The sequence below is a fragment of the Ornithodoros turicata genome, unplaced genomic scaffold (genome assembly GCF_037126465.1).
Source record: "Ornithodoros turicata isolate Travis unplaced genomic scaffold, ASM3712646v1 ctg00000746.1, whole genome shotgun sequence".
Lineage (NCBI taxonomy): Eukaryota > Metazoa > Arthropoda > Arachnida > Ixodida > Argasidae > Ornithodoros > Ornithodoros turicata.
Window position 1 is genome coordinate 979,000 of NW_026999400.1, and position 25,083 is coordinate 1,004,082.

The 25,083-nt window shown below is 46.0% G+C and overlaps 4 protein-coding genes and 1 long non-coding RNA gene across 8 annotated transcripts in view; 3 read left to right on the forward strand and 2 right to left on the reverse strand.

The window, feature by feature from the left end:
* Positions 1-1,091: 1,091 nt before the first annotated feature.
* LOC135374769 (membrane metallo-endopeptidase-like 1) lies at positions 1,092-7,693 on the forward strand. The gene is made up of 2 exons (XM_064607695.1): positions 1,092-1,204; positions 5,410-7,693. Exons 1-2 carry the CDS (start codon positions 1,163-1,165, stop codon positions 7,615-7,617), a joined length of 2,250 nt encoding a protein of 749 aa, XP_064463765.1. The 5' UTR covers positions 1,092-1,162; the 3' UTR covers positions 7,618-7,693.
* A 4,120-nt stretch (positions 7,694-11,813) lies between these two features.
* On the forward strand, positions 11,814-14,627 carry LOC135374722 (uncharacterized). Of its 3 annotated transcripts, none has more exons than XM_064607645.1 (7): positions 11,814-12,127; positions 12,273-12,378; positions 12,456-12,641; positions 12,701-12,816; positions 12,919-13,104; positions 13,185-13,467; positions 13,530-14,627. In XM_064607645.1, the coding sequence occupies exons 4-7, from the start codon at positions 12,759-12,761 to the stop codon at positions 14,227-14,229; spliced, it is 1,227 nt and encodes a 408-aa protein (XP_064463715.1). In that variant the 5' UTR covers positions 11,814-12,127; positions 12,273-12,378; positions 12,456-12,641; positions 12,701-12,758; the 3' UTR covers positions 14,230-14,627. The 3 variants fall into 3 exon arrangements, with proteins under 3 accessions (XP_064463715.1, XP_064463713.1, XP_064463714.1); XM_064607643.1 differs by having other exon boundaries at positions 12,273-12,366; XM_064607644.1 differs by lacking the exon at positions 11,814-12,127 and having other exon boundaries at positions 12,186-12,366.
* Positions 14,208-16,290, reverse strand: LOC135374721 (uncharacterized). The gene is made up of 3 exons (XM_064607642.1): positions 15,955-16,290; positions 15,306-15,875; positions 14,208-15,242 (listed from the first exon to the last, which is right to left on the reverse strand). Exons 2-3 carry the CDS (start codon positions 15,780-15,782, stop codon positions 14,382-14,384), a joined length of 1,338 nt encoding a protein of 445 aa, XP_064463712.1. The 5' UTR covers positions 15,783-15,875; positions 15,955-16,290; the 3' UTR covers positions 14,208-14,381.
* A 1,391-nt stretch (positions 16,291-17,681) lies between these two features.
* The window catches only part of LOC135374723 (interferon alpha-inducible protein 27-like protein 2), a 115,941-nt gene continuing 108,539 nt past the window's right edge, over positions 17,682-25,083 (forward strand). Inside the window, exon 1 of one of the 2 annotated variants that reach the window (XR_010417093.1) lies at positions 17,682-17,848. The gene's annotated coding sequence lies outside the window, so the exon portion shown is untranslated. The remainder of the gene's footprint in view (positions 17,849-25,083) is intronic. The other variant, XR_010417090.1, reaches the window with a different exon arrangement.
* On the reverse strand, positions 19,982-21,368 carry LOC135374709 (uncharacterized). The gene is made up of 3 exons (XR_010417084.1): positions 21,218-21,368; positions 20,314-20,819; positions 19,982-20,249 (listed from the first exon to the last, which is right to left on the reverse strand). It is a non-coding gene; the product is annotated as an uncharacterized LOC135374709 (long non-coding RNA).

Consider the following 25,083-nt stretch of genomic DNA (forward strand, 5'->3'; position numbering starts at 1 on the left):
TGTCAGGGCGCGGACTAGAAAAGCAGTGTTGCCTTTCTCACAGGAAGTCGCTGGTATAGCAACGTTTGAGTGCAATTTGTTCGCATCAAAAACTGCACGGCAGCTCCGTTTCAGCGCTCCGTTACATGTGGATCGTGTTCTCAGTTGCCGTACTCTGACACGATCAGTCACTAACGCCACTCCACAAAACCAGGAAGCAAAACAATCCCATAGTGATAGTGATACCGATACGTTTATTGTGTCTCAATTGAGAGTACAAAAAAATACAAGATCACGAGGTCAGGCTTGTTAATAGCTTTCGTGATGTCACGAGCGCAAGAAATGAGACTTGAGACGACTCGTCGGCACTTGGTGAAGTGCAGCTATGTCAAGAACTTAGGCTGACCTCACTCACCCCCTAAGAAGAAGAAGAAGAGGTCGACAGGTTCAGTCGTGTCTGCGTGGGCGCGCCATGGGTTATGAAAGCTGTGCGAATGAGCCGGTGCGAAAGAAGGCCGCGAGCCGGCGCCACCAAAGCTGGCGCAGTGTTGCGCGTCCCAGTCTAGACGCGCCCTTTCCTTCCCTCTCCGCTCACCGCGCATGCGCGGCGTGCCAGGGCTACAGACAGACCCTTGCGCGATTCTTGCGTAGCAGGACTATAATGCTAGCGCATTAAAAAACAAAAGAAAAGTTGTTTTCTTGCGCTGTGTGAGAGAACAGTCCCTTATAGTTGCACTCAAAATAGGTGATATCACCAGACTGCGGACAGACTCCGTGGCACGTCTATATAACGGTTCATATTTCATATTTTATTCAAAATTCATGCCAAATTAACATTTGCAGAACATTGTGTGGTCCAATAGCCGAGGCTAGTGGTGGGGTTCGATGTTACCTTTTGCGTGGAGGGTTGCTACTGGGCAGGACTATTGTGTCTGAGTCGGACCAGTATTATCTGTAATTTTGTCGCAGAAAAATGCGAAATTTCTCATATTTTAGCACAGAAGCAAGATATTTTATAGCTGCAGAAAGCTAGGACCGCTTTTAGTGGCCAATATTTGCCTATAGGCCCGTGAAGAAGAGGACACCAAGGACGACCCTCGTGTCACGTGAAATGAAAGCTCCTGTTCCGTGTCCATCTTGAGGGAAAGAAGCAGCTTGTCCCGCCGTCACCTGCGCCGACGTTATGAGCCACCGGTCAAACATGGCAAACCCCGATGTGATGTCGGTGAGTTCCTGGGCCTCAGATTGTGTGTAGAGCTTCGTGAACGTCATGCAGTGAGAGGATTCCCGTTCCTGGAGATTCCCGTGAAGAGATTTAAAAAAAAAGGGCTAGCATGGAGGCCTAGGGTGTAGTTCCGTAGACAGGCTTATAGATTTTAAGAATTAGCCAGCGCGTTTGAAAGTTAAATAACACTTTGAAGTGAACGAGGGTGATATAGCGGATAGGAAAATTCAAGGATTATGAACAAGTGCAGGAAGAAAATTGTTTATGCGCGTTTGTAAAGTACCATTTGAAGGCGCTCATCTACAGGCCGTGTGCAGGAAAACATGACCCGCCTTTAGGCACATACCTTGTTGTCTACCGAACTAACGAACTGCCGGTGGCGCACGATGGTGCATTTATGCGTGCGAAATCTGCAGAAAGAGCGTGGAAGCCATACTCAGCTTAGAAAATAGACAGAGCAACGAAAACTTTGGCCTCCGTCCATCAGAATAGGACAACATGGCGGACGCAGGGCAGTTGTGTTCAAGTACCTCTAGGGGAGCTATCGGTGCAGAAATGGAAACGATGTCCCACATGGATGCTCATCGGTAGTACCCCTAGCGGTGCCTGCACATCACTCTCCTGAGACCGCCATGCACTACCATGCACTGTCATGACCGCCCTATTCTAATGCATGGAAGTCGATGTTTTCGCGCTCTGTTTATTTTTTTACGCTGAGTATGGCTTCCAGAATTTTTTGTAGCTTTCGCACGCATAAATACGCCATCGTACGCCACCGGAAGTTCCTCGGGTAAGTAGACAACGAGTTACATTAAAAAATTCGGGTCACGTTTTTCTGTACACACCCTGTACAGCGACGGCCTTGCTAAGCCTAACAGAGGTGGAGGCCGCCATTTTAGTCAGGCGGAGAAGAGGTGACTGAGGTCACATGGGGAGCAAAACAGGTGAAGCAGTGGTGACAGAAAAGGTGTTTGAGATTTTCAAACCTGGATCCAAAAGGATTTTCAAAACGTTTCATTTCACAAGATACAGGTTATGATGTCCTGACAGTGGAGGAAGTGTTAAGATGAAAAGAAAAATGGGGAATGTGCGCTATTGCAGACTGTTCATGTAGAGCATCCGTGACTGCAGTGTAAGGTTTGGTCCATGATTTTACATATTTCGCTTGTTGGACACTGTTCACGGAGACTGTGAAACCGTCACCGAGGTTAGGTCAGGCCAGGTTTTTACGTATGTCACCCGTTGGAGGCTTTGTTCGCGTAGACTGTGCAACCGTCACCAAGGTTAGGTTAGCCCAGGGGCCAGGTGTTTGCGTATTTCATCCATTGGAGGCTGTGTTCGCGTAGACTGTACAACCGTCATCAAGGTTAGGTCAGGCCAGGATTTTACTTATTTCGCCTGTTGGAGGCTGTGTTCACCTAGACTGTGCAACTGTCACCAACGTTAGATGAGGTCAGGTTTTGTGTTTAACGCGTTGTAGATTTATGTTGGATTAGTGATGTGCACCTGGAGAGCTTGTCAGTGAGTAAAGCACCGAAAAAGGAAAATAAGAGTTATTGTGGTTGATATATTGCATAATGTGAGAAATATATAACACTGAGCACTCATCACAGCCTGCTGGAAGATGGCATTTGTCACGAATGGCCTATCAGAAAACGAATTTGGTGTGCTCTTGAGGTGATGATTTTAGTCCAAACCTGTATATATTACGCTAATGTCGTATAAATTTTGTCAAATATTTCCTTATTGCTGCGCCTGCAATCACGGTGCCATAGAAACTTTAACAAATGCTACCCCACGCTGTCATTTATGATGATGCCTCCACTGCGACTTAATTTGGTTTGTGTTGGCCCCTGTGTCCGAATCAGTGTAGTTTAAGCTATGGTTTACTGTCAAGTGTTAAAATTCATTCTGATTCTGATCAAGCCCCATGTAGCCTATCCAGCAATCAGTGATTATTAGAGCCTTCTCTTCTACATTGTTTTTGATGTGCGATAGTAATGGTATCGCATCACGTTTGTTGTCAGACACACTTCCAGTTGTAGGACATTATTACGGGCGTCAATCATGCCAATTACCCATGTCCCCTCTAGCCTCCCTTTACTGAATTTCCGCCTCCCAATTTTGCATTGATCTACTTCTGCGACATGGTCGCCGCGCCCAATCATCCCCATGTCCGAATAGCTCCCACAACTCCCTGCTATAGTCGTACCAATCTGCGACAGTTTCTCTTGATGGTTTTTCTGCCGTCGAATGGTAACTCTATGACAGCCGTGTCGTAGTTGTAGATCACATGTCTCGCTGACATACGAGTGCCTTCAAGCCAGGTGTTCGCCGCCACTGGTTGTCGAAAAGGCCCACTGTCCCCGTGATCTTTTTTTTTTTCTTTTTTTGCACTTGTACTTGCCGCAAGGAAGCGTCTTGTGAGTCCGTTGTCTACAGGATTTTGCGACTTTTTGCCTCCGGTCATTTAGCAAGAAGGGGGCGCTGTCTTGCTTCCGGTATGAATTAACTTCCGTTCTTTTGCCCGCCGATCGTCTGTGCAGTCTGTGTGCTTTTCCAATATGGCGGACGTTTTGTTGTTTTCATATTTTTTATTGCTTTAAGAGAAAGCCATAAGCCCGTTTACGGAACTACGTCCGAGGGCTATTATCTGAAATATTACCCTACTTTTGCCATTTCATTCAACACGGACGTACTTCACGCGCGAAACAAACAAACAAACAAAAAGCGTCGACCGGTCGCCCGACTCCCCCCTACTGTAAGCGGACTGACGTCACTTGCATCCTTTGCTCACACCGAGGTTGCATCAAGCTAGCAGGCGAGTGGCAATGGTCACCTGCTTTTGACGTCATAGCCAGTTTCTCAGTCGTGCCGGCAGCGTTGGCCTCGAAGCAGTCGCGTTTTTTTTGGTCCTGGTTTTTAGTTAATATATCCGTAATTCTACAGAATGTTGAGTTCATAGTCCACATGATGAATGGACCAGTGGCTAGCGATGCATTACATATGTTTGCAGAGGTTTTTGGGACCTCTTCATGGTCCCTTTAAGAGAGTGGACCTTCTGTGCAGTTAAGTAGCGAATCCATCTGATTAATATGTGTCAGCTGCGCGTTAAAAGCATGGGACGGCAGCAATTGTGACATGTCGTTTGTATTAAGCATTTCATTCCCGGGTGACCGAAATTTCCAACGGGCTACTTTTTCTAAACTTTTGTACAAAAGTGTGTCGGGCATGCTCCTCCACCTGCGCGTACGCTTGGAAACGGTTTGGGGAGTTCTCGTAGAATGGGAAATTACTTCCTATACGTAACTCTGTCTTGTCCGTCGCATGACCGCGCCGTTTGAACCACTCTACTGTAGTCCCGCGTTGCTCGCAACTTTCAACCAACCTCCCGTTGCCGTGACGTCGTTCCAATAAACGCTCGACTGGCGGCGAACGTCGCAGTGAGAACCGTGTCCGAATTTACTCAAATTCATGATAATTGACTGTGATATTCAGGATCTATCCCATCGGGGAAAATCATCGAACATCATGGTTCTCGGGGCGCTTGAGTGTAACGCGCGAGGACTCTTTGAGCGCAATCCGTCTGAGCAATCCGCAATCGCTGTCAGTCCGACGATTGGAGGTTGGAAACCCAGCCCACAGAATGATAGTAGAAAAAGTGACAGTTCCTGAAATTGGGGGAGGGGAGGTTTGGTCGCAGCCGAAGCCGGACGCGATAAGCTATGTCTGTCTCTTCCTACCATGCCGGTGTGGGCTTTGCGCGCGCTATCCTCTGCGAGCTCCGTACAGCATGATTTTCGGCTATTTTTTCCGATACGATAGCTCCCCAATATTCCTGTCAACTGTCATTAATTTGAGTAAATTCGGCACGCTGTTCACAGTGGTGGGGTAAAAAAGTTACCTTTACTTGGGAACTTTCAGAGTTCAGTTCGTAAAAATTTACATAATTAAACTTAGGTTGTATGACATGCAAGTCAGGAGGTGGCAAAAACCTAGCAAGAACAAATGCCATTGACCGCATGACTCTATGTGTCGTAGTTTTTTATTATTATTATTATTAAAATTCAAAGACACGTTTTCTGGGGCGCCCTGTATATTGGGCAATCGTCATACATCGTGCGCATTGTGAACAAGAAAGATGTGCATAGTTTGTTTAGACATAACTTGAAAAACGAGGAAATGTGTTTTTTCTGTTCTTCCAGGAGCTTGAACGCGAACAGGAGTCAGTGGCAGACGAAAGAAAACAGACAAGCTCTATCGAACAAGGGCTACTCGCGCTAGTACTCTACGCTCTAGGAGCTCTGGCATTTGGAGCTGGTGTCGCCATCATAGCGTTCCATCAAAGAGGTCAACCGCCTGTGGATGGTAGTTATACAGAGGACGACGAATTCAGGATTTCTACAGCACCAAAGACAAGTCAGGCTGATGCAACTCCATCCTCAGAAGACGACGAGGAGGACCATGAAAGGCAAACACTATGTGGCACCGACGACTGCAACTACATGCGCTGGCTGGTCAGTATGTCTGTCGACACGACAAAGAATCCATGCGATAATTTTTTTACCTATGTCTGCGCCGGTGCTATGAAGCATTTTAAAGGGACATCAAACATGCTATCTTACGTGACCCTCCAGAATAGGCGAGCGATTGAGATGTGGTTGAAAAACGCCTCTCCTCCGGCTCAAAGACAAAGCGCCTTCCAGAAAGCAGTCAAGTTGTATCAATCGTGTCTCGAAGATCCACAGTCAAGCAAGCCGGGAATACATGAAATTCTAAAGAAGTTAGGCTTATCATTGACACAAGAATTGAACTTTGAACCGCTTGATATGCAAGTGAGGTTTCTGGTTGAAGGATACTCGGTGATATACATCATGACTTTAGCACCATCACGGAGCCGGAACGACATCTATCTCGACGTTCGTGTATCTCCTCATTTCGACTCTTTTCGCTCGGTTAAGCCTCGCAGTGCAACGGAACGCAGAAAAATTTATCAAAACGTGTTACACTGGGTATTCGAAGGTTTAAATCTCGACGACGAGGTTGTAGATCGTGTTCTACAAGCGGAAGACGAAGTGTACGCCGTCTCCAGCAACCGGACGTACAAAGACAAGAGTTACAGATTTGGAATGTCTAACATCGATTACTTTGCCGGCAAAGACCAGGGACTATGCGAGAGGTGGAGAAAGAGCCTACAAAAATGGTCAAAGTCGCTTTTCCCCGGAAGATATCGAATTGTAATGACATTATACGATATACATCTCCTCTATAATTTATTTGGCAGCAAAGCATTGATCAGCACCGAAGACATTCGAACATTTCTTGCATGGAGAACAACGTGGTACCTTTACAATGTATCTGGAGTGACCACGGCAAATCAGAAGGCCAGTTGGAGAGCCGAGATATGCCTAAGATACGTCTTATATTTATTCAGGATTGTAGCGCCGATGAAGACGTTGTTAGAGAAGGTAAACCAGTCAACAGTAGATATTGTAGAGCGGATGACGAATGATATCCTGCTTGGGATCGAAACGTCTTTCAGGACATCGAGTTGGCTCGACAATTCTACGCGGAAGGGGGCCTTAAAAAAGCTATCGCAGTTACACAAACGTATAGGTTACCCTTTTGGTGTTTCATCAGAAAAAGCGGCTGACGCATATTTGAGCAATGTCCCAGACATGACCGACAGTTACGTTTCGAACGTCATGAAGATGGTAGAGCATCTAACGTCAAGTGCTATTGACCTGTTGAGGAACAAAGATGCCCTCAATGCGTCCGTCGTAGCTCACTTCACAGCCTCGATACCGATCTATTCTGCAAACGCGGCGTACCACGCGTTATACAACGTGATTTATATTCCTCCAGGCTTAATGGTCCGTCCAATTTTCACTTATGGAGGAGCACCTGAATTGAACTACGGCGCGCTGGGCGGGATACTGACACACGAAATTATGCACGGCTTCGACACTACCGGAAAAAAATACGACGGTACGGGAAACAGAACAGACTGGTTTTCTGAAGCGAGTAACCGAGCGTACGCTAACCTCATTCAGTGTCACAACGTCAGCATCGAGAACTCTCCAAAGGCAAGACACTTCGCGGATTACCCGGGCGAGTACCTAGCGGATACGATGGGCAGGGGGTCATTGCTGAAGGTGCACAGGAAAGCTTTGGAAACATCGCCTGTTCGTCTGGGACAACTGAAGGGATTGACGAGTGATCAGCTCTTCTACGTGGCTTGGTGCCTGATGTGGTGTGGAAAGCCTGTTCCGGAGAAGACTCATCCTCGCTCTGACGAGAGGTGCAATGTTCCTCTCATGAGTTCTGAACACTTTGGCGAAGTGTTTAACTGTCCTCCGGAATCGCCAATGAATCCCAAGAAAAAATGTCCCTTTTGGAGAACGCTTCTCTGAATGAAGGTCCAAAAACCGTGCACGTTGCTGAGCGTAAAATGAGTTCAATAAATGAAACACGTTCTGTCTATGGATACTTTTTTGGGCTGATATTGCTTCTCTAATAAAGTACCTAAATACCGGCACTTGACTGAAAACGTTTCTGTAGATGGATTATGGAAGTTGTTGTTGTTGGATTTCGTGTGGCGTCTTGTGCTTTCTTTTTTCAGTGTACACTGTAAACCTTTTCACACCTTTAAAGGTGTGCGCTATGAACATTCAACCTGGTTGCGTAACATTGCATCTCCAGGATGATATTTTACAAAATTTGGAAAGTATTACTAAAGATCAAGTGTCAGTGCAAATCTTGCATTTATTATGTCTTGGATATCGTAGGTACGAGCTAATGCATATATGCATCGCTATCGATAATCGAGCACGCGCAAGTGTCTACAATACTGTCGAACAATGTTGAGATGTTGCAAGACTGAAGTTTTGGAGGACAGACAACACTCGAGTAAAGAAAATTTGTGCGAAACTGTGCTCCATTATGATGTTACCAAAATTACACCTAAAAAGGCGTGCGCCACGAACGTTGTTACACGTTGTTACACCTTTAAAGGTGTCAAAAGATTTAGAGTGTACGGCAATGTGTGGCATCGGCGATGTCGAGGGTGTCAGTTCGCGTCGAGAATGGGGGAGTGACAATACAGAGCAAAACAGGCAACTATAATGCTAACGCCTTAATAAGGCGTGCAACCTATCTCTTTGTTATGTGAGCGACTGTGATGGTGCGTCACCGCCCCCAACGCTACGGCTTCCAACTTTACAGGTACATGTGAAGAAATTTTCACATCGCGAATGGCAATCGACCATTCCTTTTGTCGCGGGGTGGTGTGGGGCTGTGAGCTTGAGTTCAACGTGTCTTGGGTCGTCCATGTTGCTAGGCGCTTTTGAAAATATCCTTCTCAAGCATAGCGATTATACTTGTCGCATCTTCTCCACTTCGACGGGTGTTGATTAGCCGGGTATGCTCGTCGACGGTATGTTTTTTTACTGCCAGAGTTTTTCTGACTCCTCCGGAGTTCTATTCGGTTTCGGCAAAGTCGAGATGAATGACTTCGAAGGGAACTGAGGAGTGTAATGGCAACGTCATTTGTCGGCTCTCTGGTGGTACCTTTGGTGGTTCCTGGTGGTTTTACTCTCTGACACACATCACACGACTCAACATCGTCTTTCACGTCTGCACTCGCGGCCATGTGAAATGTTGACAGAGTTTGAGGGTATGTTCGCCACACGCCCTCGCGGCCACCTGATTCCCCTCACTCATTCTACGATTTGACTCTTTGATTTGACTCTCTACGATTTGACAAGGTGATGTTCTGACATTTTAATGTGGTATAGATAGTGAACTATGATAGTTTGTTTGCAAGCTTAAAGAGGTACTGAAACCATTTCCAAACTTTTGATGAAAGCACTTCGGAAATATTGATCTATGTGTACTGAACATGTGCATCAAAACACAATGTCTCTGTCTTTATCAATCGGTGGCAGTACGAAGGCCGCGCGCTGGGCGAGCTCTTCCATCGCCCTCAGCTCTTAACCGCCTCGACCAGTTTTGGAATGAGGTTTCATGTTGGAGAAAGGAAGCGCATTCTTTTCTATTTCTATGACGACGTAAGCGGTTGTAAAGAGGGAGACTGCCAGCGTGCAAAGGCTTCAGTACGGTGACCTTCGGGAACTTCAGGCAAGTGCGCACACCTAAAACGTCACTTCCTGCTCGTATGTCAATGTGTCTCGGCGCTGTTCGGCGCCATAGTCAACGGTGGCTTGAAAGAATTGCCGTTTTGAAAGCCCAATAGTAAAAAAAAAAAAAAAAAACGTTCGAGTGAGGAATGTGGGACCTTGCGTGTTGGCTCCAGGGACTACAACGTGTGAAACGATGCCATAGATTTAGTGGGTTGCATGTGGTAAAGGTCGCTCCGGGGAATATTCATTGTTACAGATCACAACAAAAGCGAGCAGGTTGGTGCCTGCAAAAAGATTGGTGCCTATACTAGATGTACCTTCAAAATAGTTTGGACAAATACCCTGTGTTTACGGATAACATCGATTTTTTTTTCTTTTTTTGTCGTTCGCTCATCTGCTAAAATCAGTGACGTCACGGTCAGCTTTCGCTTTGGCTCTTCTTGGCTTGTTTACTTGCTCGCGATTCCGCAATCGCCAGCAATCGTCAGGCTGAAAGCGAAATCGAGAGCCGCCCGTACATACAGGCACCACGAGCACCGTTCTCTTCACCTAAATTTGATCATCATCGTTCTCCTTCGGCTGGTCAGTACATACAACTTCGTCTAACAACAAAGATGTTTCGTACCAAGTTACCCGTTGATTTTGTGCGTGATTGGATGGAACGAAACCAGTGGTTAGTGCTCTTATCAAAGCAACACTCCTGCGTGCTGGAAGCATTTGGCATCAGAATGTTACGACGTTGTCCCCCTAACGGCCGATTTGGACTCGAAAAGTCGCTGAGGGATGCGGCACCTGCCTCGTTCTACGACGACAAAGAGGACAGCTCCAAAGGATAGCAAGGATAGCTAAAGGATAGCAATTTCAACAAAAATAACTTTCGTATGTAGGCGTAGCACAGCTCGGTTGATAATACGTGACGTTCATGGTGCTCTTCGCCAGTTAGCCGCAGGCCGGAAACGCGACAGTATAATTGCACGAATGCTAGGCGCACAACAACGTGTTTTGGCATTGGCAAGCAATCCCACAAATAAAAAACACTTCGACCAAGAAGGCCACGTCGATTGAGCAGACGCTCCCTGCCACCATGGCTTGTCTACATTCCCGTATGCTCCGTAGAGAGGGAGGGGTTGAAGAACACTGATACTACTTACGTCAGCGGTATAAACCGCCTAAACCAATTCCGTCTAAAAAGTGGCGGCCTCCATGTGTGTTTCGGGATGGTTAATTTATGATTATTTCAAATATGGGGCCATTTTCTGGAAATGAAGGGTGGTTTCAGACACAGTTCGATATGGGCTTCCAGAATATCGTTACAGTTTCAAAAAGTCAAGGTACCCCCGGAGCCTTACCTTCAATTCAACGACAATCGTACTTGTTTGTGTAGTGTGTCTTTAATTTCACTTTGAATTGTGTATCGTATAATATTGTGCGCTGTATGTGTATTCTACCCTTCCATGAAATTAGGCTGCATTGCAGTTACGGTACACTTGTGGCGCTAGTAACATGATACCTCTTTTCTGCGTTGTTGATCAAGCCATGTTGTTCAGGCCAGAGCCACTGTTGCAGCGATACAACCCCTGCTACAAAAGCACCACACAAGAAAAGAAGGGATAGTCATTCCCTGTCCTGCAACCGCATATGTATGCAACAAGAAATCAGGTCGTCAGCGCAAGACAGAGCGCAACAGAGCTGTATAAATCATATGTATGCGGTATGAAGCGCGCCGCTTTGTAATTCACATGCCGTGGCTCGCTCCTTCATCGCATTAAAGCTGCGTTCAGTTAACTGTGCACCCTATCAATGATCATTCAGTTGGAGTGATGTTTAAACCGGCTGACGTTCTTGTGAATCGTCCGTGAACAAGCGAGCATGTAGCGACACTAGTATATTGCTGCGCAAAATTGCCGCTTCGCCCGCACGGCATATTTCCTGGTGGAACTGAAATATTACCACACCTTGTTAATCAGGAGTGCTTTTATTCCAAAACACGAACAAACATCCAAAAACGCGCTCGTAAACGTTCGCAGCCAGCATGGCACAGATTCTGAGCGTAGTCGCGCAATGTGCGTGATTGGCTGGCACGAAAATAGTGGTTGACTGCTCTGAACTTATGCAACTTATGAACAATGAAATTATGCTTATGCTGTTTTGTGCGTAGCGGCGCTACTGTGATCGCTACTTTTTTCAGTAGCGGAGGTGTAATTCCGCTACATTTGTTATTTGTAGCGAGAAAGTAATTTCCGCTACAATTTTGAGTAGCGGAACCACCTCCGCTACCGCTACTTTTTAGGGAGAAAATAAAATAAATTCGCCGCTAGACTCTAGCGTCTAAAGGTGATTTTACTACATCTTTCGTAACGTACTCAACTGCGAAACAGGTCACGATGCATGGTATTCACTATACATAGCTTGCACTTACGTCACCGTGCTGACGTCACGACCTGTTGTCGGCCATGTTGGTGGTCATACGGCGCTTGTTTACGAATGATCTCAGAATGATCTATCATGGTCAACTGTGCTGTTGTTGGCTGCTCTAACCGATCGTGGAAAAAGAAAGACGAAGCAAGAAATCTTTCTGACACCGGTTCTGGTTCCGCAGAAGACGATGAAAACCGCGTTCATGTGCGTTTTTTTCGACTTCCTACCGTCATCCAGCATCAGGGTGCAAAAGCGCTGGAGCTATCGTCGATGAGACGTTCGGAATGGATACGGAGGTTGAATAGAAAAGGCATCAACCGGGCAGCACAACACTATCGTGTTTGCGGACTCCATTTCGTTAGCGGTATGTAAGCAGCCTTGCTTTTGTTCTCCTTGTAGTCGATTATCGATTGCAGTTTTTAGCTGTACTTTCGATAACAGAGCCGTATCTGTCCACATCCATGCGTTCCGTTTTGTATGGCATGAAATTTGCTTCGCAAACTACATAGGAGAGCCGTCGGCACTGTTTGATCAACACCACCCGGACTGGGCTCCAAGCTTGGAACTTGGCCAGGGCAGGCAGTTCAACAATGATGACAGCAGGTAACAATGACTGTACGCTCAACCAAAGCTCATTACAAACTCGTTTCACTTGTCAATTTGAATGTCTGACGTGTGTAACTACTATGCAGGTGCTGCTGGAATTCAGTTGAAGGAATTATCAAACCTTTCTCCTCCTAACACACACCTCCTTTACCATCTTCAAAAACCTTGTTCTCAGTCCTTATCCCATTGAGCCCTTCCATCCCCTACACCATATCTGTCCCTACCACTTTTAGTTTCAGGACAAACACATTACTCCACTACATATTTTAGAGGTAATCTAAACTTCAGAAAAACCAAACGTATCGATACATGTGTAGAATATTCCCAACAGGTACAAACGGCACAAGGCACGGAGCCAACAAAGGAATGGTGAAGCAGCGCGGGCGCTAATGTCTGCCAGAGACATCAACCGTGACATGTCTTCGGGGAAAGAACAAAATCAGAACGGTATTACGTTTAACCACCTTTTGCATATCTGTCTTTTGTACCTTTACACAGTGAGTTGCTTGCAGCTAATCTGCCCATGTGCTTACATTGGTTTTGCTTTAGATCAACTTGCCGTAGCAGACACACAAGCAAATTCATGCCCTGTTCCTGATGCATGCGCCTCAACAAATGAAGGAGAGAGCAGGGATGGTGCACCAAACACAACCACAACTAGTTGCAACGAAACTGTGGTAGGGGAGGATGACATTTCAGACCCAATCCCTGAAGAAAACACAGAGACGACAAATGGTATGCTCTCCTTTTGTTTCGATGATGTACTAAAACCGGCATCACACTATAGAGATTCCTTTAAAAATCTGCCATTTCAGTATCTCAGCTTGAGGAGGAGCTGAACCATCTACGGTATGAAGTGTACACCCTGCGGGAGAGTTTAGATAGAAGGTCCCTCAGCGAACAGGCGTTTCGAAATGATGACCAGCTGACAAAGTTTTACAGTGGATTGCCAAATTTTGGTCTTCTGAACGCTGTGTTCCGTCTTGTCAAAGACTTGGTGCGATACACACCAAACAATAAGCTACCCCAGTTTCAGGAACTCATTATAACACTGATGCGGCTGCGGCTGAACGCTACACAGCAAGACTTGGCCTACAGGTACAGCTTCTTCACACCCTAACATAATTTCTGCATTTCACCAATTCTATTTTGCATTATAGATTCAACGTGTCTGAATCCACCATATCACGTATCTTCACGAAGTGGATTGATGGACTTTACGTTGGCCTTCAGAATGTTGTAAGATGGCCAACAAGGGAACAACTTAAGCGCACGATGCCGATGTCTTTTCGTGAAGCTTTTGGCACCAGTGTTGCAGTTATAATTGACTGCTTCGAGATTTTCATCGAGAGGCCAACATCACTCAAGGCCAGGGCACAGACCTGGTCGCAATACAAGCACAAGAATACTGCAAAGTACCTCATTGGAATTGCACCACAAGGGGCAGTTACATTCATTTCCCGTGGTTGGTGCGGAAGGTCTAGCGACAAGTTAATTGCCGAGACCTGTGGAATCTTGGACAAACTGCTGCCTGGGGATTCTGTCCTGGCTGACAGGGGATTCACCATTGCAGACACAGTTGGACTATATTGTGCTCGTCTAGAAATGCCAGCGTTCACACGTGGCCGAGCACAGCTGTCACCGTGGAGTGTCGAAGCTACACGAAAACTAGCAAATGTTAGGATCCATGTAGAACGTGTCATTGGGCTCATTCGTAATAAGTATGTGATCCTGAAAAGTGTAGTGCCTGTCGACATGCTCACCGCGGAGCACGAAGACCATCCAATCATGCTTGACAAAATAGTGTTTGTTTGTGCTGCACTTGCAAACATTTGTGACTCTGTTGTACCATTTAATTGAACTGATTGCACAATACAGTAATTTATGCCATACAAGTTGAGCACCACATTTTTGTGCATTCCCCATGAAAGCAAGTGGTTGTAGTTGTTCGTGAACTAGCAATAAACTGAAATGTCCATTACTGAAATTGGTATCACACAGGTTTTAATAGTTCACTTACAACTGTCACAGTACCATTCTCCTTTTGGAGCTCGTTTCAGGTTGATGCAGGAAAAGTGATACCATTTTTTCTCACAGAGAGGATTATCACATAAAATCATCTTCCCAACATCGCCACCATTGCAGTAACAAAAAGTGTTAGAGCTGTTTTCTGTCACAGAACTCACATCCCCACTTTGCGTCCAATACTTGTATCGCATTTCAGGCAGTAGAACACGTTCAAAGAATAAAGAACATTTATCCAACATGCTGAGGCAGAACTGTTCGTTGACTGCAATTCTGTCAACAAAGGCTTCTTCCAGTGTCCACACTACATAATCACAGTACTTTGCTTTGCAAACAAGCATTTGGAGTTGCACCTGGTAGTAGTGACTATGGTTCTCACTCAAATGGATTACTCCATCATCAGAGATAGTTAGGCTACTTCCACTTGAATGCACATACTGCACAATTGTATCATGACGACCCTTGTACGGACACTTTATTTCTAGTACTCCTGTACCGCAACATTCACAGGAGATAATTCCATCCGGGGAAGCACCGAGAAATGGATGTGTGCTGCTGATGTGCAGACCACTTTTGTGCAACATTAAGTTGTTGTGCTTCGTTGCAGCAGCAGCAAAGTATGCCTCCCTGGCACGCTCTTCATTTTCTGTACCCCAGCTTGTTGCTGCAGTACTGAATCTGTGTTCAGTTGGGTAACACATTCTGCTGATCAGGCTTCGTGATGGGTTGTCTACTGATGTATGACACACCGCCTTAACATTTGATGCTGTTACCCTCCCTGCTCTGAAGTAGAACCACTTATTGGTTGTAGACTGGGCCCTTGTTTCTTTCTCAATCAGCTGCAGAACCTAAAACAAAATGCAATACATTGTAGCAGAGATATCAAGGAATTTTAACATGAGTGTGTGTACCTCTTGCTGAATGCTGAGGTCCTCTGCAATTTTCCTGCATGTTGAGGTGACAACATCCAGGGTCGGTACTGGTTCATCCTTGTACAAGGAGGTTAAAAGGGCTGTCTTGTACTTTGCTGCTGTGGGCACGAAACCTTCAAAATGCTCATCTAGAAGTGCAAAAAATGCTGGTCTTGTCCTCGAGATTTCAACATCCTTCAAAAAGCATTTCCACTGCTGTTGTGTTGGTCGAAGTGACGTGTTACTGCTGCGACGGGTGGCTTTTGATGAACACCTTGCATCCAATTGTCTCTTTTTTGATGCAGACGAGGAAAAGTCAACTTTGGAAAGCGGTACACATTCCAGTTCCTTTATGGATGGAGGCAACCATACGTTGTCTTTCTCAGTGCATGCCAAAGAATCACGGTGCCTCACCACAGCCTCTATGTAAAATAGCACCGCACCTATGTGCGAACACGCTTCGCCTAAACCAGCCATGCAGGTGCAGTGAGCACAGAGTACCTGTCCATCGGACTTGATTACTAGCCACGGCAAGAGGCGCTTTTCCCTCAGGCTCTGGGAGTGACTGACCTGAAAATTAGCATGAGAGAGCAGTTAAGTGTTGTAGTTACCTACTTTAGAAATGAAGTAATAGTACACAAGGACTCACGCTTCCGAGGACGACGACGTTCGAGTTGTCCAGTACTTTGACGCGAGGTTGTTGAACTCAACCACTGGTTAGGTAGTTGTGAGATTCTAACGCCTTGTAAGCCTTAAATTGCTCACGCGTTATAAAACTGGTGGCGTTCACGAGGTAGTCTTTGATATCGACGTACTCCACCTTTGGGTACTTCTCAGTATCTACCACTGTATCTGCTTCTTCGAATACTAGCGGATCCGTTCCTCCAGCGAGTTGAATCTTCTCCTCATACCTAGAACGAACAGCTGCAGGTAGCCCAAGCGCATACTCGCTTAGTACAACCATTTGCGAAGTGTCCGCGGCCGAAATACTCCCTTCGAGCTCGTATGCGTCTCAATGTGATGTTATTAGTGTGAGGCTTCCCAAGATGGCGGCGGAAACTAGCCGAGGCTACCCCGCAGCGAATGTGACGTCACGTGCAAGCTATGTATAGGTTCGACCGATTCATGTCAGATCAGAGCCTTCAAATCGCTGCTGTCTTAATTCCGAGGGTCAAGCTCTAAAGGCTCACGGATGAAAACCAACGAAAGGAAGTTACCAGTTTGACCGTAAACGAAATGTTAAGGTGTTCGGTCGCCTCAAGTTAGCGCGCCGAGGAATCCACGAACGAGCTCCATGCAGATGATTTCTTTTCTTTTGGGGAGTCAACTTCTATAGCAGATCCAGCTGATCGTGAGCTTACTCAGTACCTCTTTGTGCCAGATAACTTTAATTTGACATCGCTAAAGCAGGGTTATCCAAGAGTGCACGGGGCATTCCTCAAGCTAAATACCGCCGTCCCGTCAAGTGCGTCTGCCGAACGACTTTTCAGTGTTTGCGCCGATACGTTCACCAAGAAACGTGTTAAGGGTGAACCGCGTGGCACGAAAAACTGGCCGAAAACTGGCCGAACCGAAATCGGGACCGAACTTTTTTCTGTGCATCACCGCATGCTACCGAAATGCACTCCGAATTTCGGCCGAAGACTTCTGGCCTTGGGGAACATCGCCTTTCAACCGTCCAGGTCAATGAGATAATCCCTGCATTCATTGGAGTAGAAGTCGCACACACACGGCAACAGTCAACCCCATTGCTACGTCATCGTTGCTATGGTTCTCCTTCCGGCTGGATATCCATTGGTTGCTTCTACTTTTTCGGTTGGCGTCACTTCCCATTTCGGAGGAGAAATCTGGCTTGGCCAGATCGGCCGAATTCGGCACGGAAATCTGTTCTTCGAAAAAAGTTCGGTCCCGAATTCGGTTCGGAATGCAAGTGTGTAATGACTTTTTCAGGAAGTACTGATCGCAAGAAATAAAGTATCAGCAAGAGCACATATCTTTGAATGCATCGAATCACATATTCATAGGCCTTCGGCGAGAAAGTAGCGGAAGGGTAATTGCGCTACATTTTTTTCGTAGCGGTAGCGGTATCGCGCTACATTCGTAAATTTGTAGCGCCGCTAGTATCGCGCTACTTTTAAATAGGGTAGCGGGTAGCGGTATTTCGCTACCTAAATTGAGTAGCGAGCACAACACTGTGCTTATGCAACATCCGGATTGGAGCAGACGACGGGTGTCACAAATGACTCTCCTTGACGCAGTGTGGCGCGATGTGACTGCTTCGGCTAGGCTCGCCGTCCGCCCGTCTCTCGGTAGCCGGCACATTGCGAGTCGACACAACGGCTTTACAGAGAACATCATAGATGGCGACTATGCCGCCGCAGCGCTGTAGCTGTAGCACAGTGGACGTGGAGAAAGAGGACTTCACGGGTTACGGTGTGCGCAATAACCAACAGTGAAGACTTTGCGCATAGTTTCGTTTTGGTATCCCCTCGGTTACCACTAGTCGAAGTCGAACTAACCTGTAGTGGTTGATCCGTGAACTGGTAAGTGGTTTCAGCACATCCACATATGTTATTTCACTTGTTGTATAACCTAGTTCACCGGTATTTAAAATGTGTTCTGTTGTGCGCGTCCGAAACAACTGCGTGTCTCGAGGAACAGACAACAAATTTTGGGCGGTGTCTTGAAATCGCACGGTCAGAAATCAACATGTTCAAAATCCCATATCGGCACAGTTTAAGATGGCACAACCACGCGCGAGGACCTGCGGTCAACAAACTTGGACTAGTATACACTTGTACGTCTCAGTATATAGGTGTAACCAATTTTTGTTGTTGTTGCTGTTGTTGTTGTTGCTGCTGCTGCTGCTGCACTTCCGCCGTAGCCTAATCGTCGCTAAAAAGTGCAGTTCATTCCCTAAAACGGCTTCGATTGGCATCGAAAACACGCGGAGCTGACGTGTTCCTCTGCTCAAGACGTGGCGATTTGGAATTTTGGTATTGCGGATTTTGAGATCTGGCAGATTGTACGGCGGGATACCATGTGTGGCGAACCCAAACCAGTCATCCGAACCGTTATTTTTTTCCGTCCGGGTTCAGATCAGGGATTGCCCTACACCCCCCCCCCCCCCGGGGGTTTTACACCCTCCCTGCATTTTTGCAGCCCACCCACCCCCCGCTGAAATTTTTCAGGTGACCCCATCCGACTCGGCCACCAACACATTCTGGTAGTGAGTCCGGCGCTGCGAATTACATCCTGTACTGTCAAACTTATGCTGTAGGACCACTGTCATTCAGATGATCGTACCATGGATTCGTCCAAAATCATTTGAAAGTGACTGTTCAATGCATATATTGCGCGCATATACCAGCAAAAATGCGTGCGGACACGCGAACTCAATGTGGATCATCAAGAACAATTTGCGCCCAACTCAATCAAGCAAGGTATTCTGACTTCTTCGTGTAAGGTTTTCACCTTTGGTTGCTCATTGAGCTTAGTGAGACAAGGTGCTAGTCTTTTTTCTTTGTCGGTCGTGCGATTATGCATCTTGATGTTGAAATGCCATTCATAATGAATCTATATTCTAATGTACTGTGTTCTAACGTAATAACAAGTACTAATGAAATGGGAAAGCTGTGCAGATATGTCATAATTGTGCCACGATTCTTTCCGTGTCTAAGAAAAATTCCTTAAATGGAACGTTCACCAAGCATACCCCCCCCCCCCCCCCCCCAGCAGTGAATTTCTGGGAAATCGGGAAATCTGGGTTCGGATATCGAGGGTTCGTAAAACGAGGTCAAAATACACCGAAAAAGTTTGGTTCCCTGTGGAGCCGTTCGTAATTTGAGGGAATTCGTATATCGATGGTTCATAAAACGAGGTTCGACTGTACTCCTATATGTTCAGCCGTCGTACACACACTATTATATCCTTCTCAGGGATTGGCTGTTATTTTCACAGCCAAAAATGAAGACTTGCGGCTGCTGTACAAAAAATTGCGTGCGAGGAAGCCTACAACTGCCAAAAAGACGATCACCAAACTAACAGAACTGAATGAACGAATCGCTGCGAGAGGGATATACGTCGCGCACTTGGGTTTGCAGTTTTCTTTTGTTCAGTTTCGGTTTTGAATTTGTTTGGCAACGCGGCACAATCCGCTGTGTAGATCGTAGTTCTGATCTCTCACAAGGCACATTACGTCTGAACCGTTTCGCGAACCGGTAGCAGCTTAAATCAACTGGTTTCGGTTCAGTTCCACTTCCGCGAAAAATACAGGTTTTTAGCGGTTTTCGGTTCGGGTTCAGTTTCGGTTGCGGTCCCTGACCCAACAACAACGTTAACGTTGGTAGCACAATCGATCGGGGAGGTATCGGGCCATTACTGGGAGCAACCGGCCAAAGATATCGGGCACATATCGGCCCCGACATCGCCCCAATAACTTTTTGCAACATTTGGCGATATCGTAGAGATATCGGCCATAGATATCGGGCCGTTGTCCTCTGCCGATATCATCCCAATATTGTGCTGGTGTCAGCGCCCGACATCTGTCCGGTCTCTCACCCCAATAATATTGTTGTCACGTCTTTTCTCCTTATTCTGATCCTTAAGGTATTCTTTCTGCTCTTGCTGTTAGTAATACTCATCCTATGTCCGTATTAAAAAGCCAGATGCACACGTATCAGTATGACTGTTTAATACTATGTTTTAAAGCATCACAGACATAAAGGTCAACGTATTGCAGGTACAAAATATTACAAAACAGCACGCATGCCTGACAGTGCTCCTCCAAGATGTGTGTACTTGGTAACTGACTATCAATCGTCCGTCCTCTGGCCCCACCCTCTTTGATCTCTCCTCTTTTCCGCCTAACTTTCAGCTTCTTTCTTCAGCTAGCTTTCCTATGCGTCGTCCAATTTCACCTTCTCTAGCACCGTTTCACTGCCTCTGAAAAGAAGTTTGTAGAGTTGTCAACCTACATCCGAATCTAAACCGTACAAGTTGCACATACCCACAACAACACATCCACGTAGGGCGAGTTGCTGGAAAGCAACTTTTTTTCTTCTGCAGACCCCTGAGGCTGTATTTTAAGGCAAGGTCATTGGTCAATAAACATTTCATGAGGAGGATAACTGAAGAAGGTAGTGTTGCTCGTCCAATGCATGCCAGAAAGTCAACCTGCGGTAGAGGAAGGAGACCACATACAAGGTGTTCAACGAGTGTCGTTTTGCCCTTAGCAACACATATATTACACTGTAAAATTAAAGAGGACCAGGTCTAAGGGACTTTATTTATATACTTAGATATATGAGTATTTATAGTATATAGTATATACCATATATAATATATAATGTATATAATAACACCACTTTCTTCACGAATGCTGGAGATGAGATTTAAAAAAAAAAATGCCCTGGCCATCTTCAATTTGTTGCAACAACTCTCTGGCCTCCTTTTGTACGTTCTTGTACCTCTTCCAGCGCGACGTTGCGTAATTCGGTCACATCACCGGTGCACCTGCGAATTAGAGAATAAAAGCACGACTGGTGACGCATAGGAACACGCGCCGCGCGAACCGACAGCAAAGTACCTTCCCACAAGTGCGGATGCACCGATACATCAGACAGACAGCAATCTAATTGAAGAGACCGATTCTAATCCCCGAACTCTTACACAACCGTGACTGCGGAGCAAACCAACGAAACAAACTTGCACCTCTTGCAACTATGCCCACTTCTGGAGATAAGCGTTATGCGTTTACTTTGTCTCGAAAATTGGCGACGGTTGCACGATAGCGAGGGCATGACAGTTTGAATGTACGGCGCTGCATGTACTCTGTGAAACGTCGCAAGAAGTCTTGTACTAACACAACACGTTACAGTTAACCACAGAAGCACACTTTAGCGGCTTCTTACCTGTGAACACGACGAAGTCGTAACTCAAAGGTACTGTAAAGCAGTAGACAAGCATGATATGCAGGTGATGTGACTAGAGACTTTGTTGCTTCTAAATACCATATGCGGAACCATACGGCTGACAACGCGCTATAAATATTTTTAATTTGCCATGAAAGATGCGGCGTAGTGGAGCGGTGCGACGCCTGGTGTCAAACAACCCCCTGTACAGCGGGCAACACTGAAAATTGGTATTACACAGTATTACATCGGAACTTCGTTATTTTAGTAACCATATTATCAGTTTTCCTGTTTACCTACGCATTCTGAAACCCCTGTTAACAGTTTAACCTGTTAACCCCTCTTTTTGCGAAGTAACCCAGCGCTGGCCGCTGTTCGATGGAGGCTCACCCTACTTCTCTGCTGCGCCTGCGCGCTCCTTCTGCCTCTTTCGAACGAACAAACTCCCATTGTGGACCTCTGTGAACAAACATAAGTCCCAATGCTGTCTGGCTTCTTGAACGTCTGACACATTTTTTTCAACGTCTCAGCATTCCATTTCAGTTCGCTTATCCGTTCATCCTCACATGTGGACCGTTGTGTGGATTGCAGGGGCGGATTTTATGGTGGATTGTGGTGGATTGTTATGTCGGGCCCAGTGTTCTACGCATGCAATGTGGTTGCCGCCGTATGTGTCAGGAGTACGGATTCATTTCGGATACCTAGTACAGTGTTGCCCGTAATCTTTAATTGTAATTTTCTAATTAATTGTACCGTCGATTGGAATGAAACTTGCGCAGTTTTTGTCCTGGTGGCTTGGACTATCGAATAGCCACACTAAATGACATTTGATCGGTGGTGCTTTACAGTACCTTTAACAAACAACAAAGTTCGTACCAGCAGCCGGGAAACGAGAAACTTCGTTGGGAGAAGCGCGCTCGACGTCACCGCTGCGCATGCTCAACGCAGCCAATACAAAAAGAAAAAAAACTAAATGCTGGTACGTCACCGCCACCGCGCAGTCTCTCCTCCTCGTCGTTCTCTCTCCCGGCTCTCTTCGCACACCACTCGTCGCTCGGCCAGCTCGGCATGACATCGGCTTCTGACGGGGAGGATCGGCCGATTTCCGCCGCTGGAGCGCCGATCGCTCCCGCGACTGGCCCGATAGGATGTGCTACTTGGGTTACTGCGAGATGACCCAAACCCAAACTAATCAACGTTGCTTCATTTTGTGTTGACAACGCCTTGGTGTTGCTATAGCGCGTCCGCCCTGCTAAGCCTAACCTCCACTAAAATGTTCGCTTCCTTCGACGGACATCCAAAACACGTGTCTGACACGTTGCCCACCGATATATCCCATTTCGGTCATCCTCAGACTTCGCAGACAAAAGCTTTGATGTTGCAATTTGGGATTTTGGTGTTGTGGATTTTGAGATCTAGGGCTTTGAACGCTGGGATATCGCGGCATGCCCGAACAACGTTGCTTCGTTTCGTGTTGCCAACGCTTTGGTGTTGCCCGCCCTGCAAAGCCCCCGTCCCAAAAATGTGTATTTGTATTTTGTTCCCTCACAAGTGGTGGAGCCCAGAACAAAAAGATAAATTCTAGCTGATTTCATTCTCTAAGACGACTTCGACGGATATCGAAAAAACGCGACTTACCCGTTGATATCCTATTTTGAAACATCGTCACTCTCAGACCACGCAGGTAAAAGCTTTTGACAACGTCCACTCACTGTCCAACGTCCACTTGTCTAAACTGTCCCACACATGATTCGCTCGCATTTTCTCAAAGTTCGACTTGTGCAGAGCCCGAAAGACAAGTCACTGTATCACATCAAAAACACAGTTTCAGATGTGCCTCCATTTTTTAACGCTTTTAAGTGTTGAAAGGCAGGACAAACGCTGACTTGACAATTTGCAACTCAGACGCTCAACCAGTGGAATTCAAAACTGACTGTGGGTGCGTTTTCTTATTCAACCCGAGCAGCCAGGAGTTGGGTAACGACGTCAGAGCCTTTATCATCGCGTGACTGCAGAGTAGCCACCTTTGACCGTAATTTTAGAACGGCTAGAGTTACTCTGCGCTCAAAATGGCGGACTGGCCTTGGCGACCTGACGGGCGAGACGATGTGGAAGTGCTGGCAGACACTCTGTTTAACAACTTAACGCAGATGCGTGCACACCAGCAGATTTTGAAAATTCTCGACAGTTTTTAACCAATCCTACATTTCGAAATAGAACACCACCCAATATTGTCTGTCAACAAGACGGTTGGTTGCGAGCTTGTGTGTGTCAGAACGATGGCTACCCTACCCGGTGCCGGCTGTGCTGTCTGGGGTTTTTCCTGGGTTTTCCTCAGACGCTTTCAGACATATGTCGGCACAGTTCCCCTAGAAGTCGGCCCAGGACGCACATTTCCCCAGGGCGTCAGTCGTGACGTTGCCCACATACGTGAGGCCGACAACGGCAAGCCCTTTCACCATCCCCACCACCACCACCACGGCTACCCTTCTTCAGAGCAGAGTAGACTAGAGTTGTCACTCCATGGCTACTCTGGCTAATTTTCGCCGCAGAGTTATGACGTCATTTTCGCTACTCTGGCTATTTTTCGCCGGCTGAAAGTAACTCGGAGTTGCCAGATACCTGTGATACCGATAGCGCTCTGTCAGCCGACAATGAGGTCGTAAAGTTTCGGTTTCAGACTTGGGTGAAGTCTGCAGAAGCTTCTGCATTTCGATATTCTCGAATTGTTTGCTTGATATTTACGAAGGAAGGAAAGCTGCGCCAAGGACCATACGATAACATCAAATTGTAATTAAATTTTTCATGTTAACAACGCCCTCCTCCACGGATACGGTCTAGGGAAGCAAAGTTGAAAAAAAAAGGAGAGGGGGGTGCTCTCTCTCTCTCTCTTGGAGATGTCCGCGAGGTATTGGGCGTACAGTTTACTTTGGTGACAGTTCATTTCAACTTTTATTTCATTAACTTTTTTCTAGGAAATTAATTATGGCTATTCAGTGAATTTAACCCTACACCAAAATGTAACGCCAAAACATTACATGAACGATCGGAAGGACGTAAATTCTATGTCAAGAAAATTCGTGCACAGGATGTCGTGATTGCTATGGGTGGAGATGTATTATAATACATTGTATTAAAATAGTATTACTGTAGCACATTTTTGTATACTCGTTTTCAAAAAGTATTTGGGTTAGTATGATAATATGCAATATATATATATTGCCAGTATTGCTGTGTGACTTGTACTACACTGTTTCATAAGTATTATCGTATTAGTATTATAATTAAAAAAATATTAATACTGCACACCTCTGGCATATTATAACACAAAACAGATACTTTTTGAAAATGTGTTACTATAATACGTAATACCACGGTACTAATACAAAAATGTATTACATAATAATTGTGATACAATATAGGTATTAGAATGATACATCCCCACTCCTGGTGGTTATGAGCTGCCAAGTCGAATGTTTTCAATTTTCGCTGAGTTCGTCTATGACGTACGCGTGAAAGGATGTTCTACCGTCAACAAATGCATTACCGATTATACAGGGTTTTTTTTTTTTTATCCGTTACAGATTTTTCTTTTCTTCTTTCTTTCTTTTTCCCTCTCTTTTTAGGCTGTGAGAGCAGCACTGGTGCCATTTCTGTTGGCGCGTTACACGGCCATATAGGGACGTCCTGTGGGAAGAGCACGTATAACTACTGGACGACTAATTGCCTAAAATTCATTAATTACCTTTTTACTCGGATGTTTTCTCGAAAATGCGAGGCAGCGGAATTGGAGGCGACCATTATTTGGATACGCCACCCTCTTTCTCAGAAATACGAAAACGAGCACGTAAGATATGTCGCCAAAC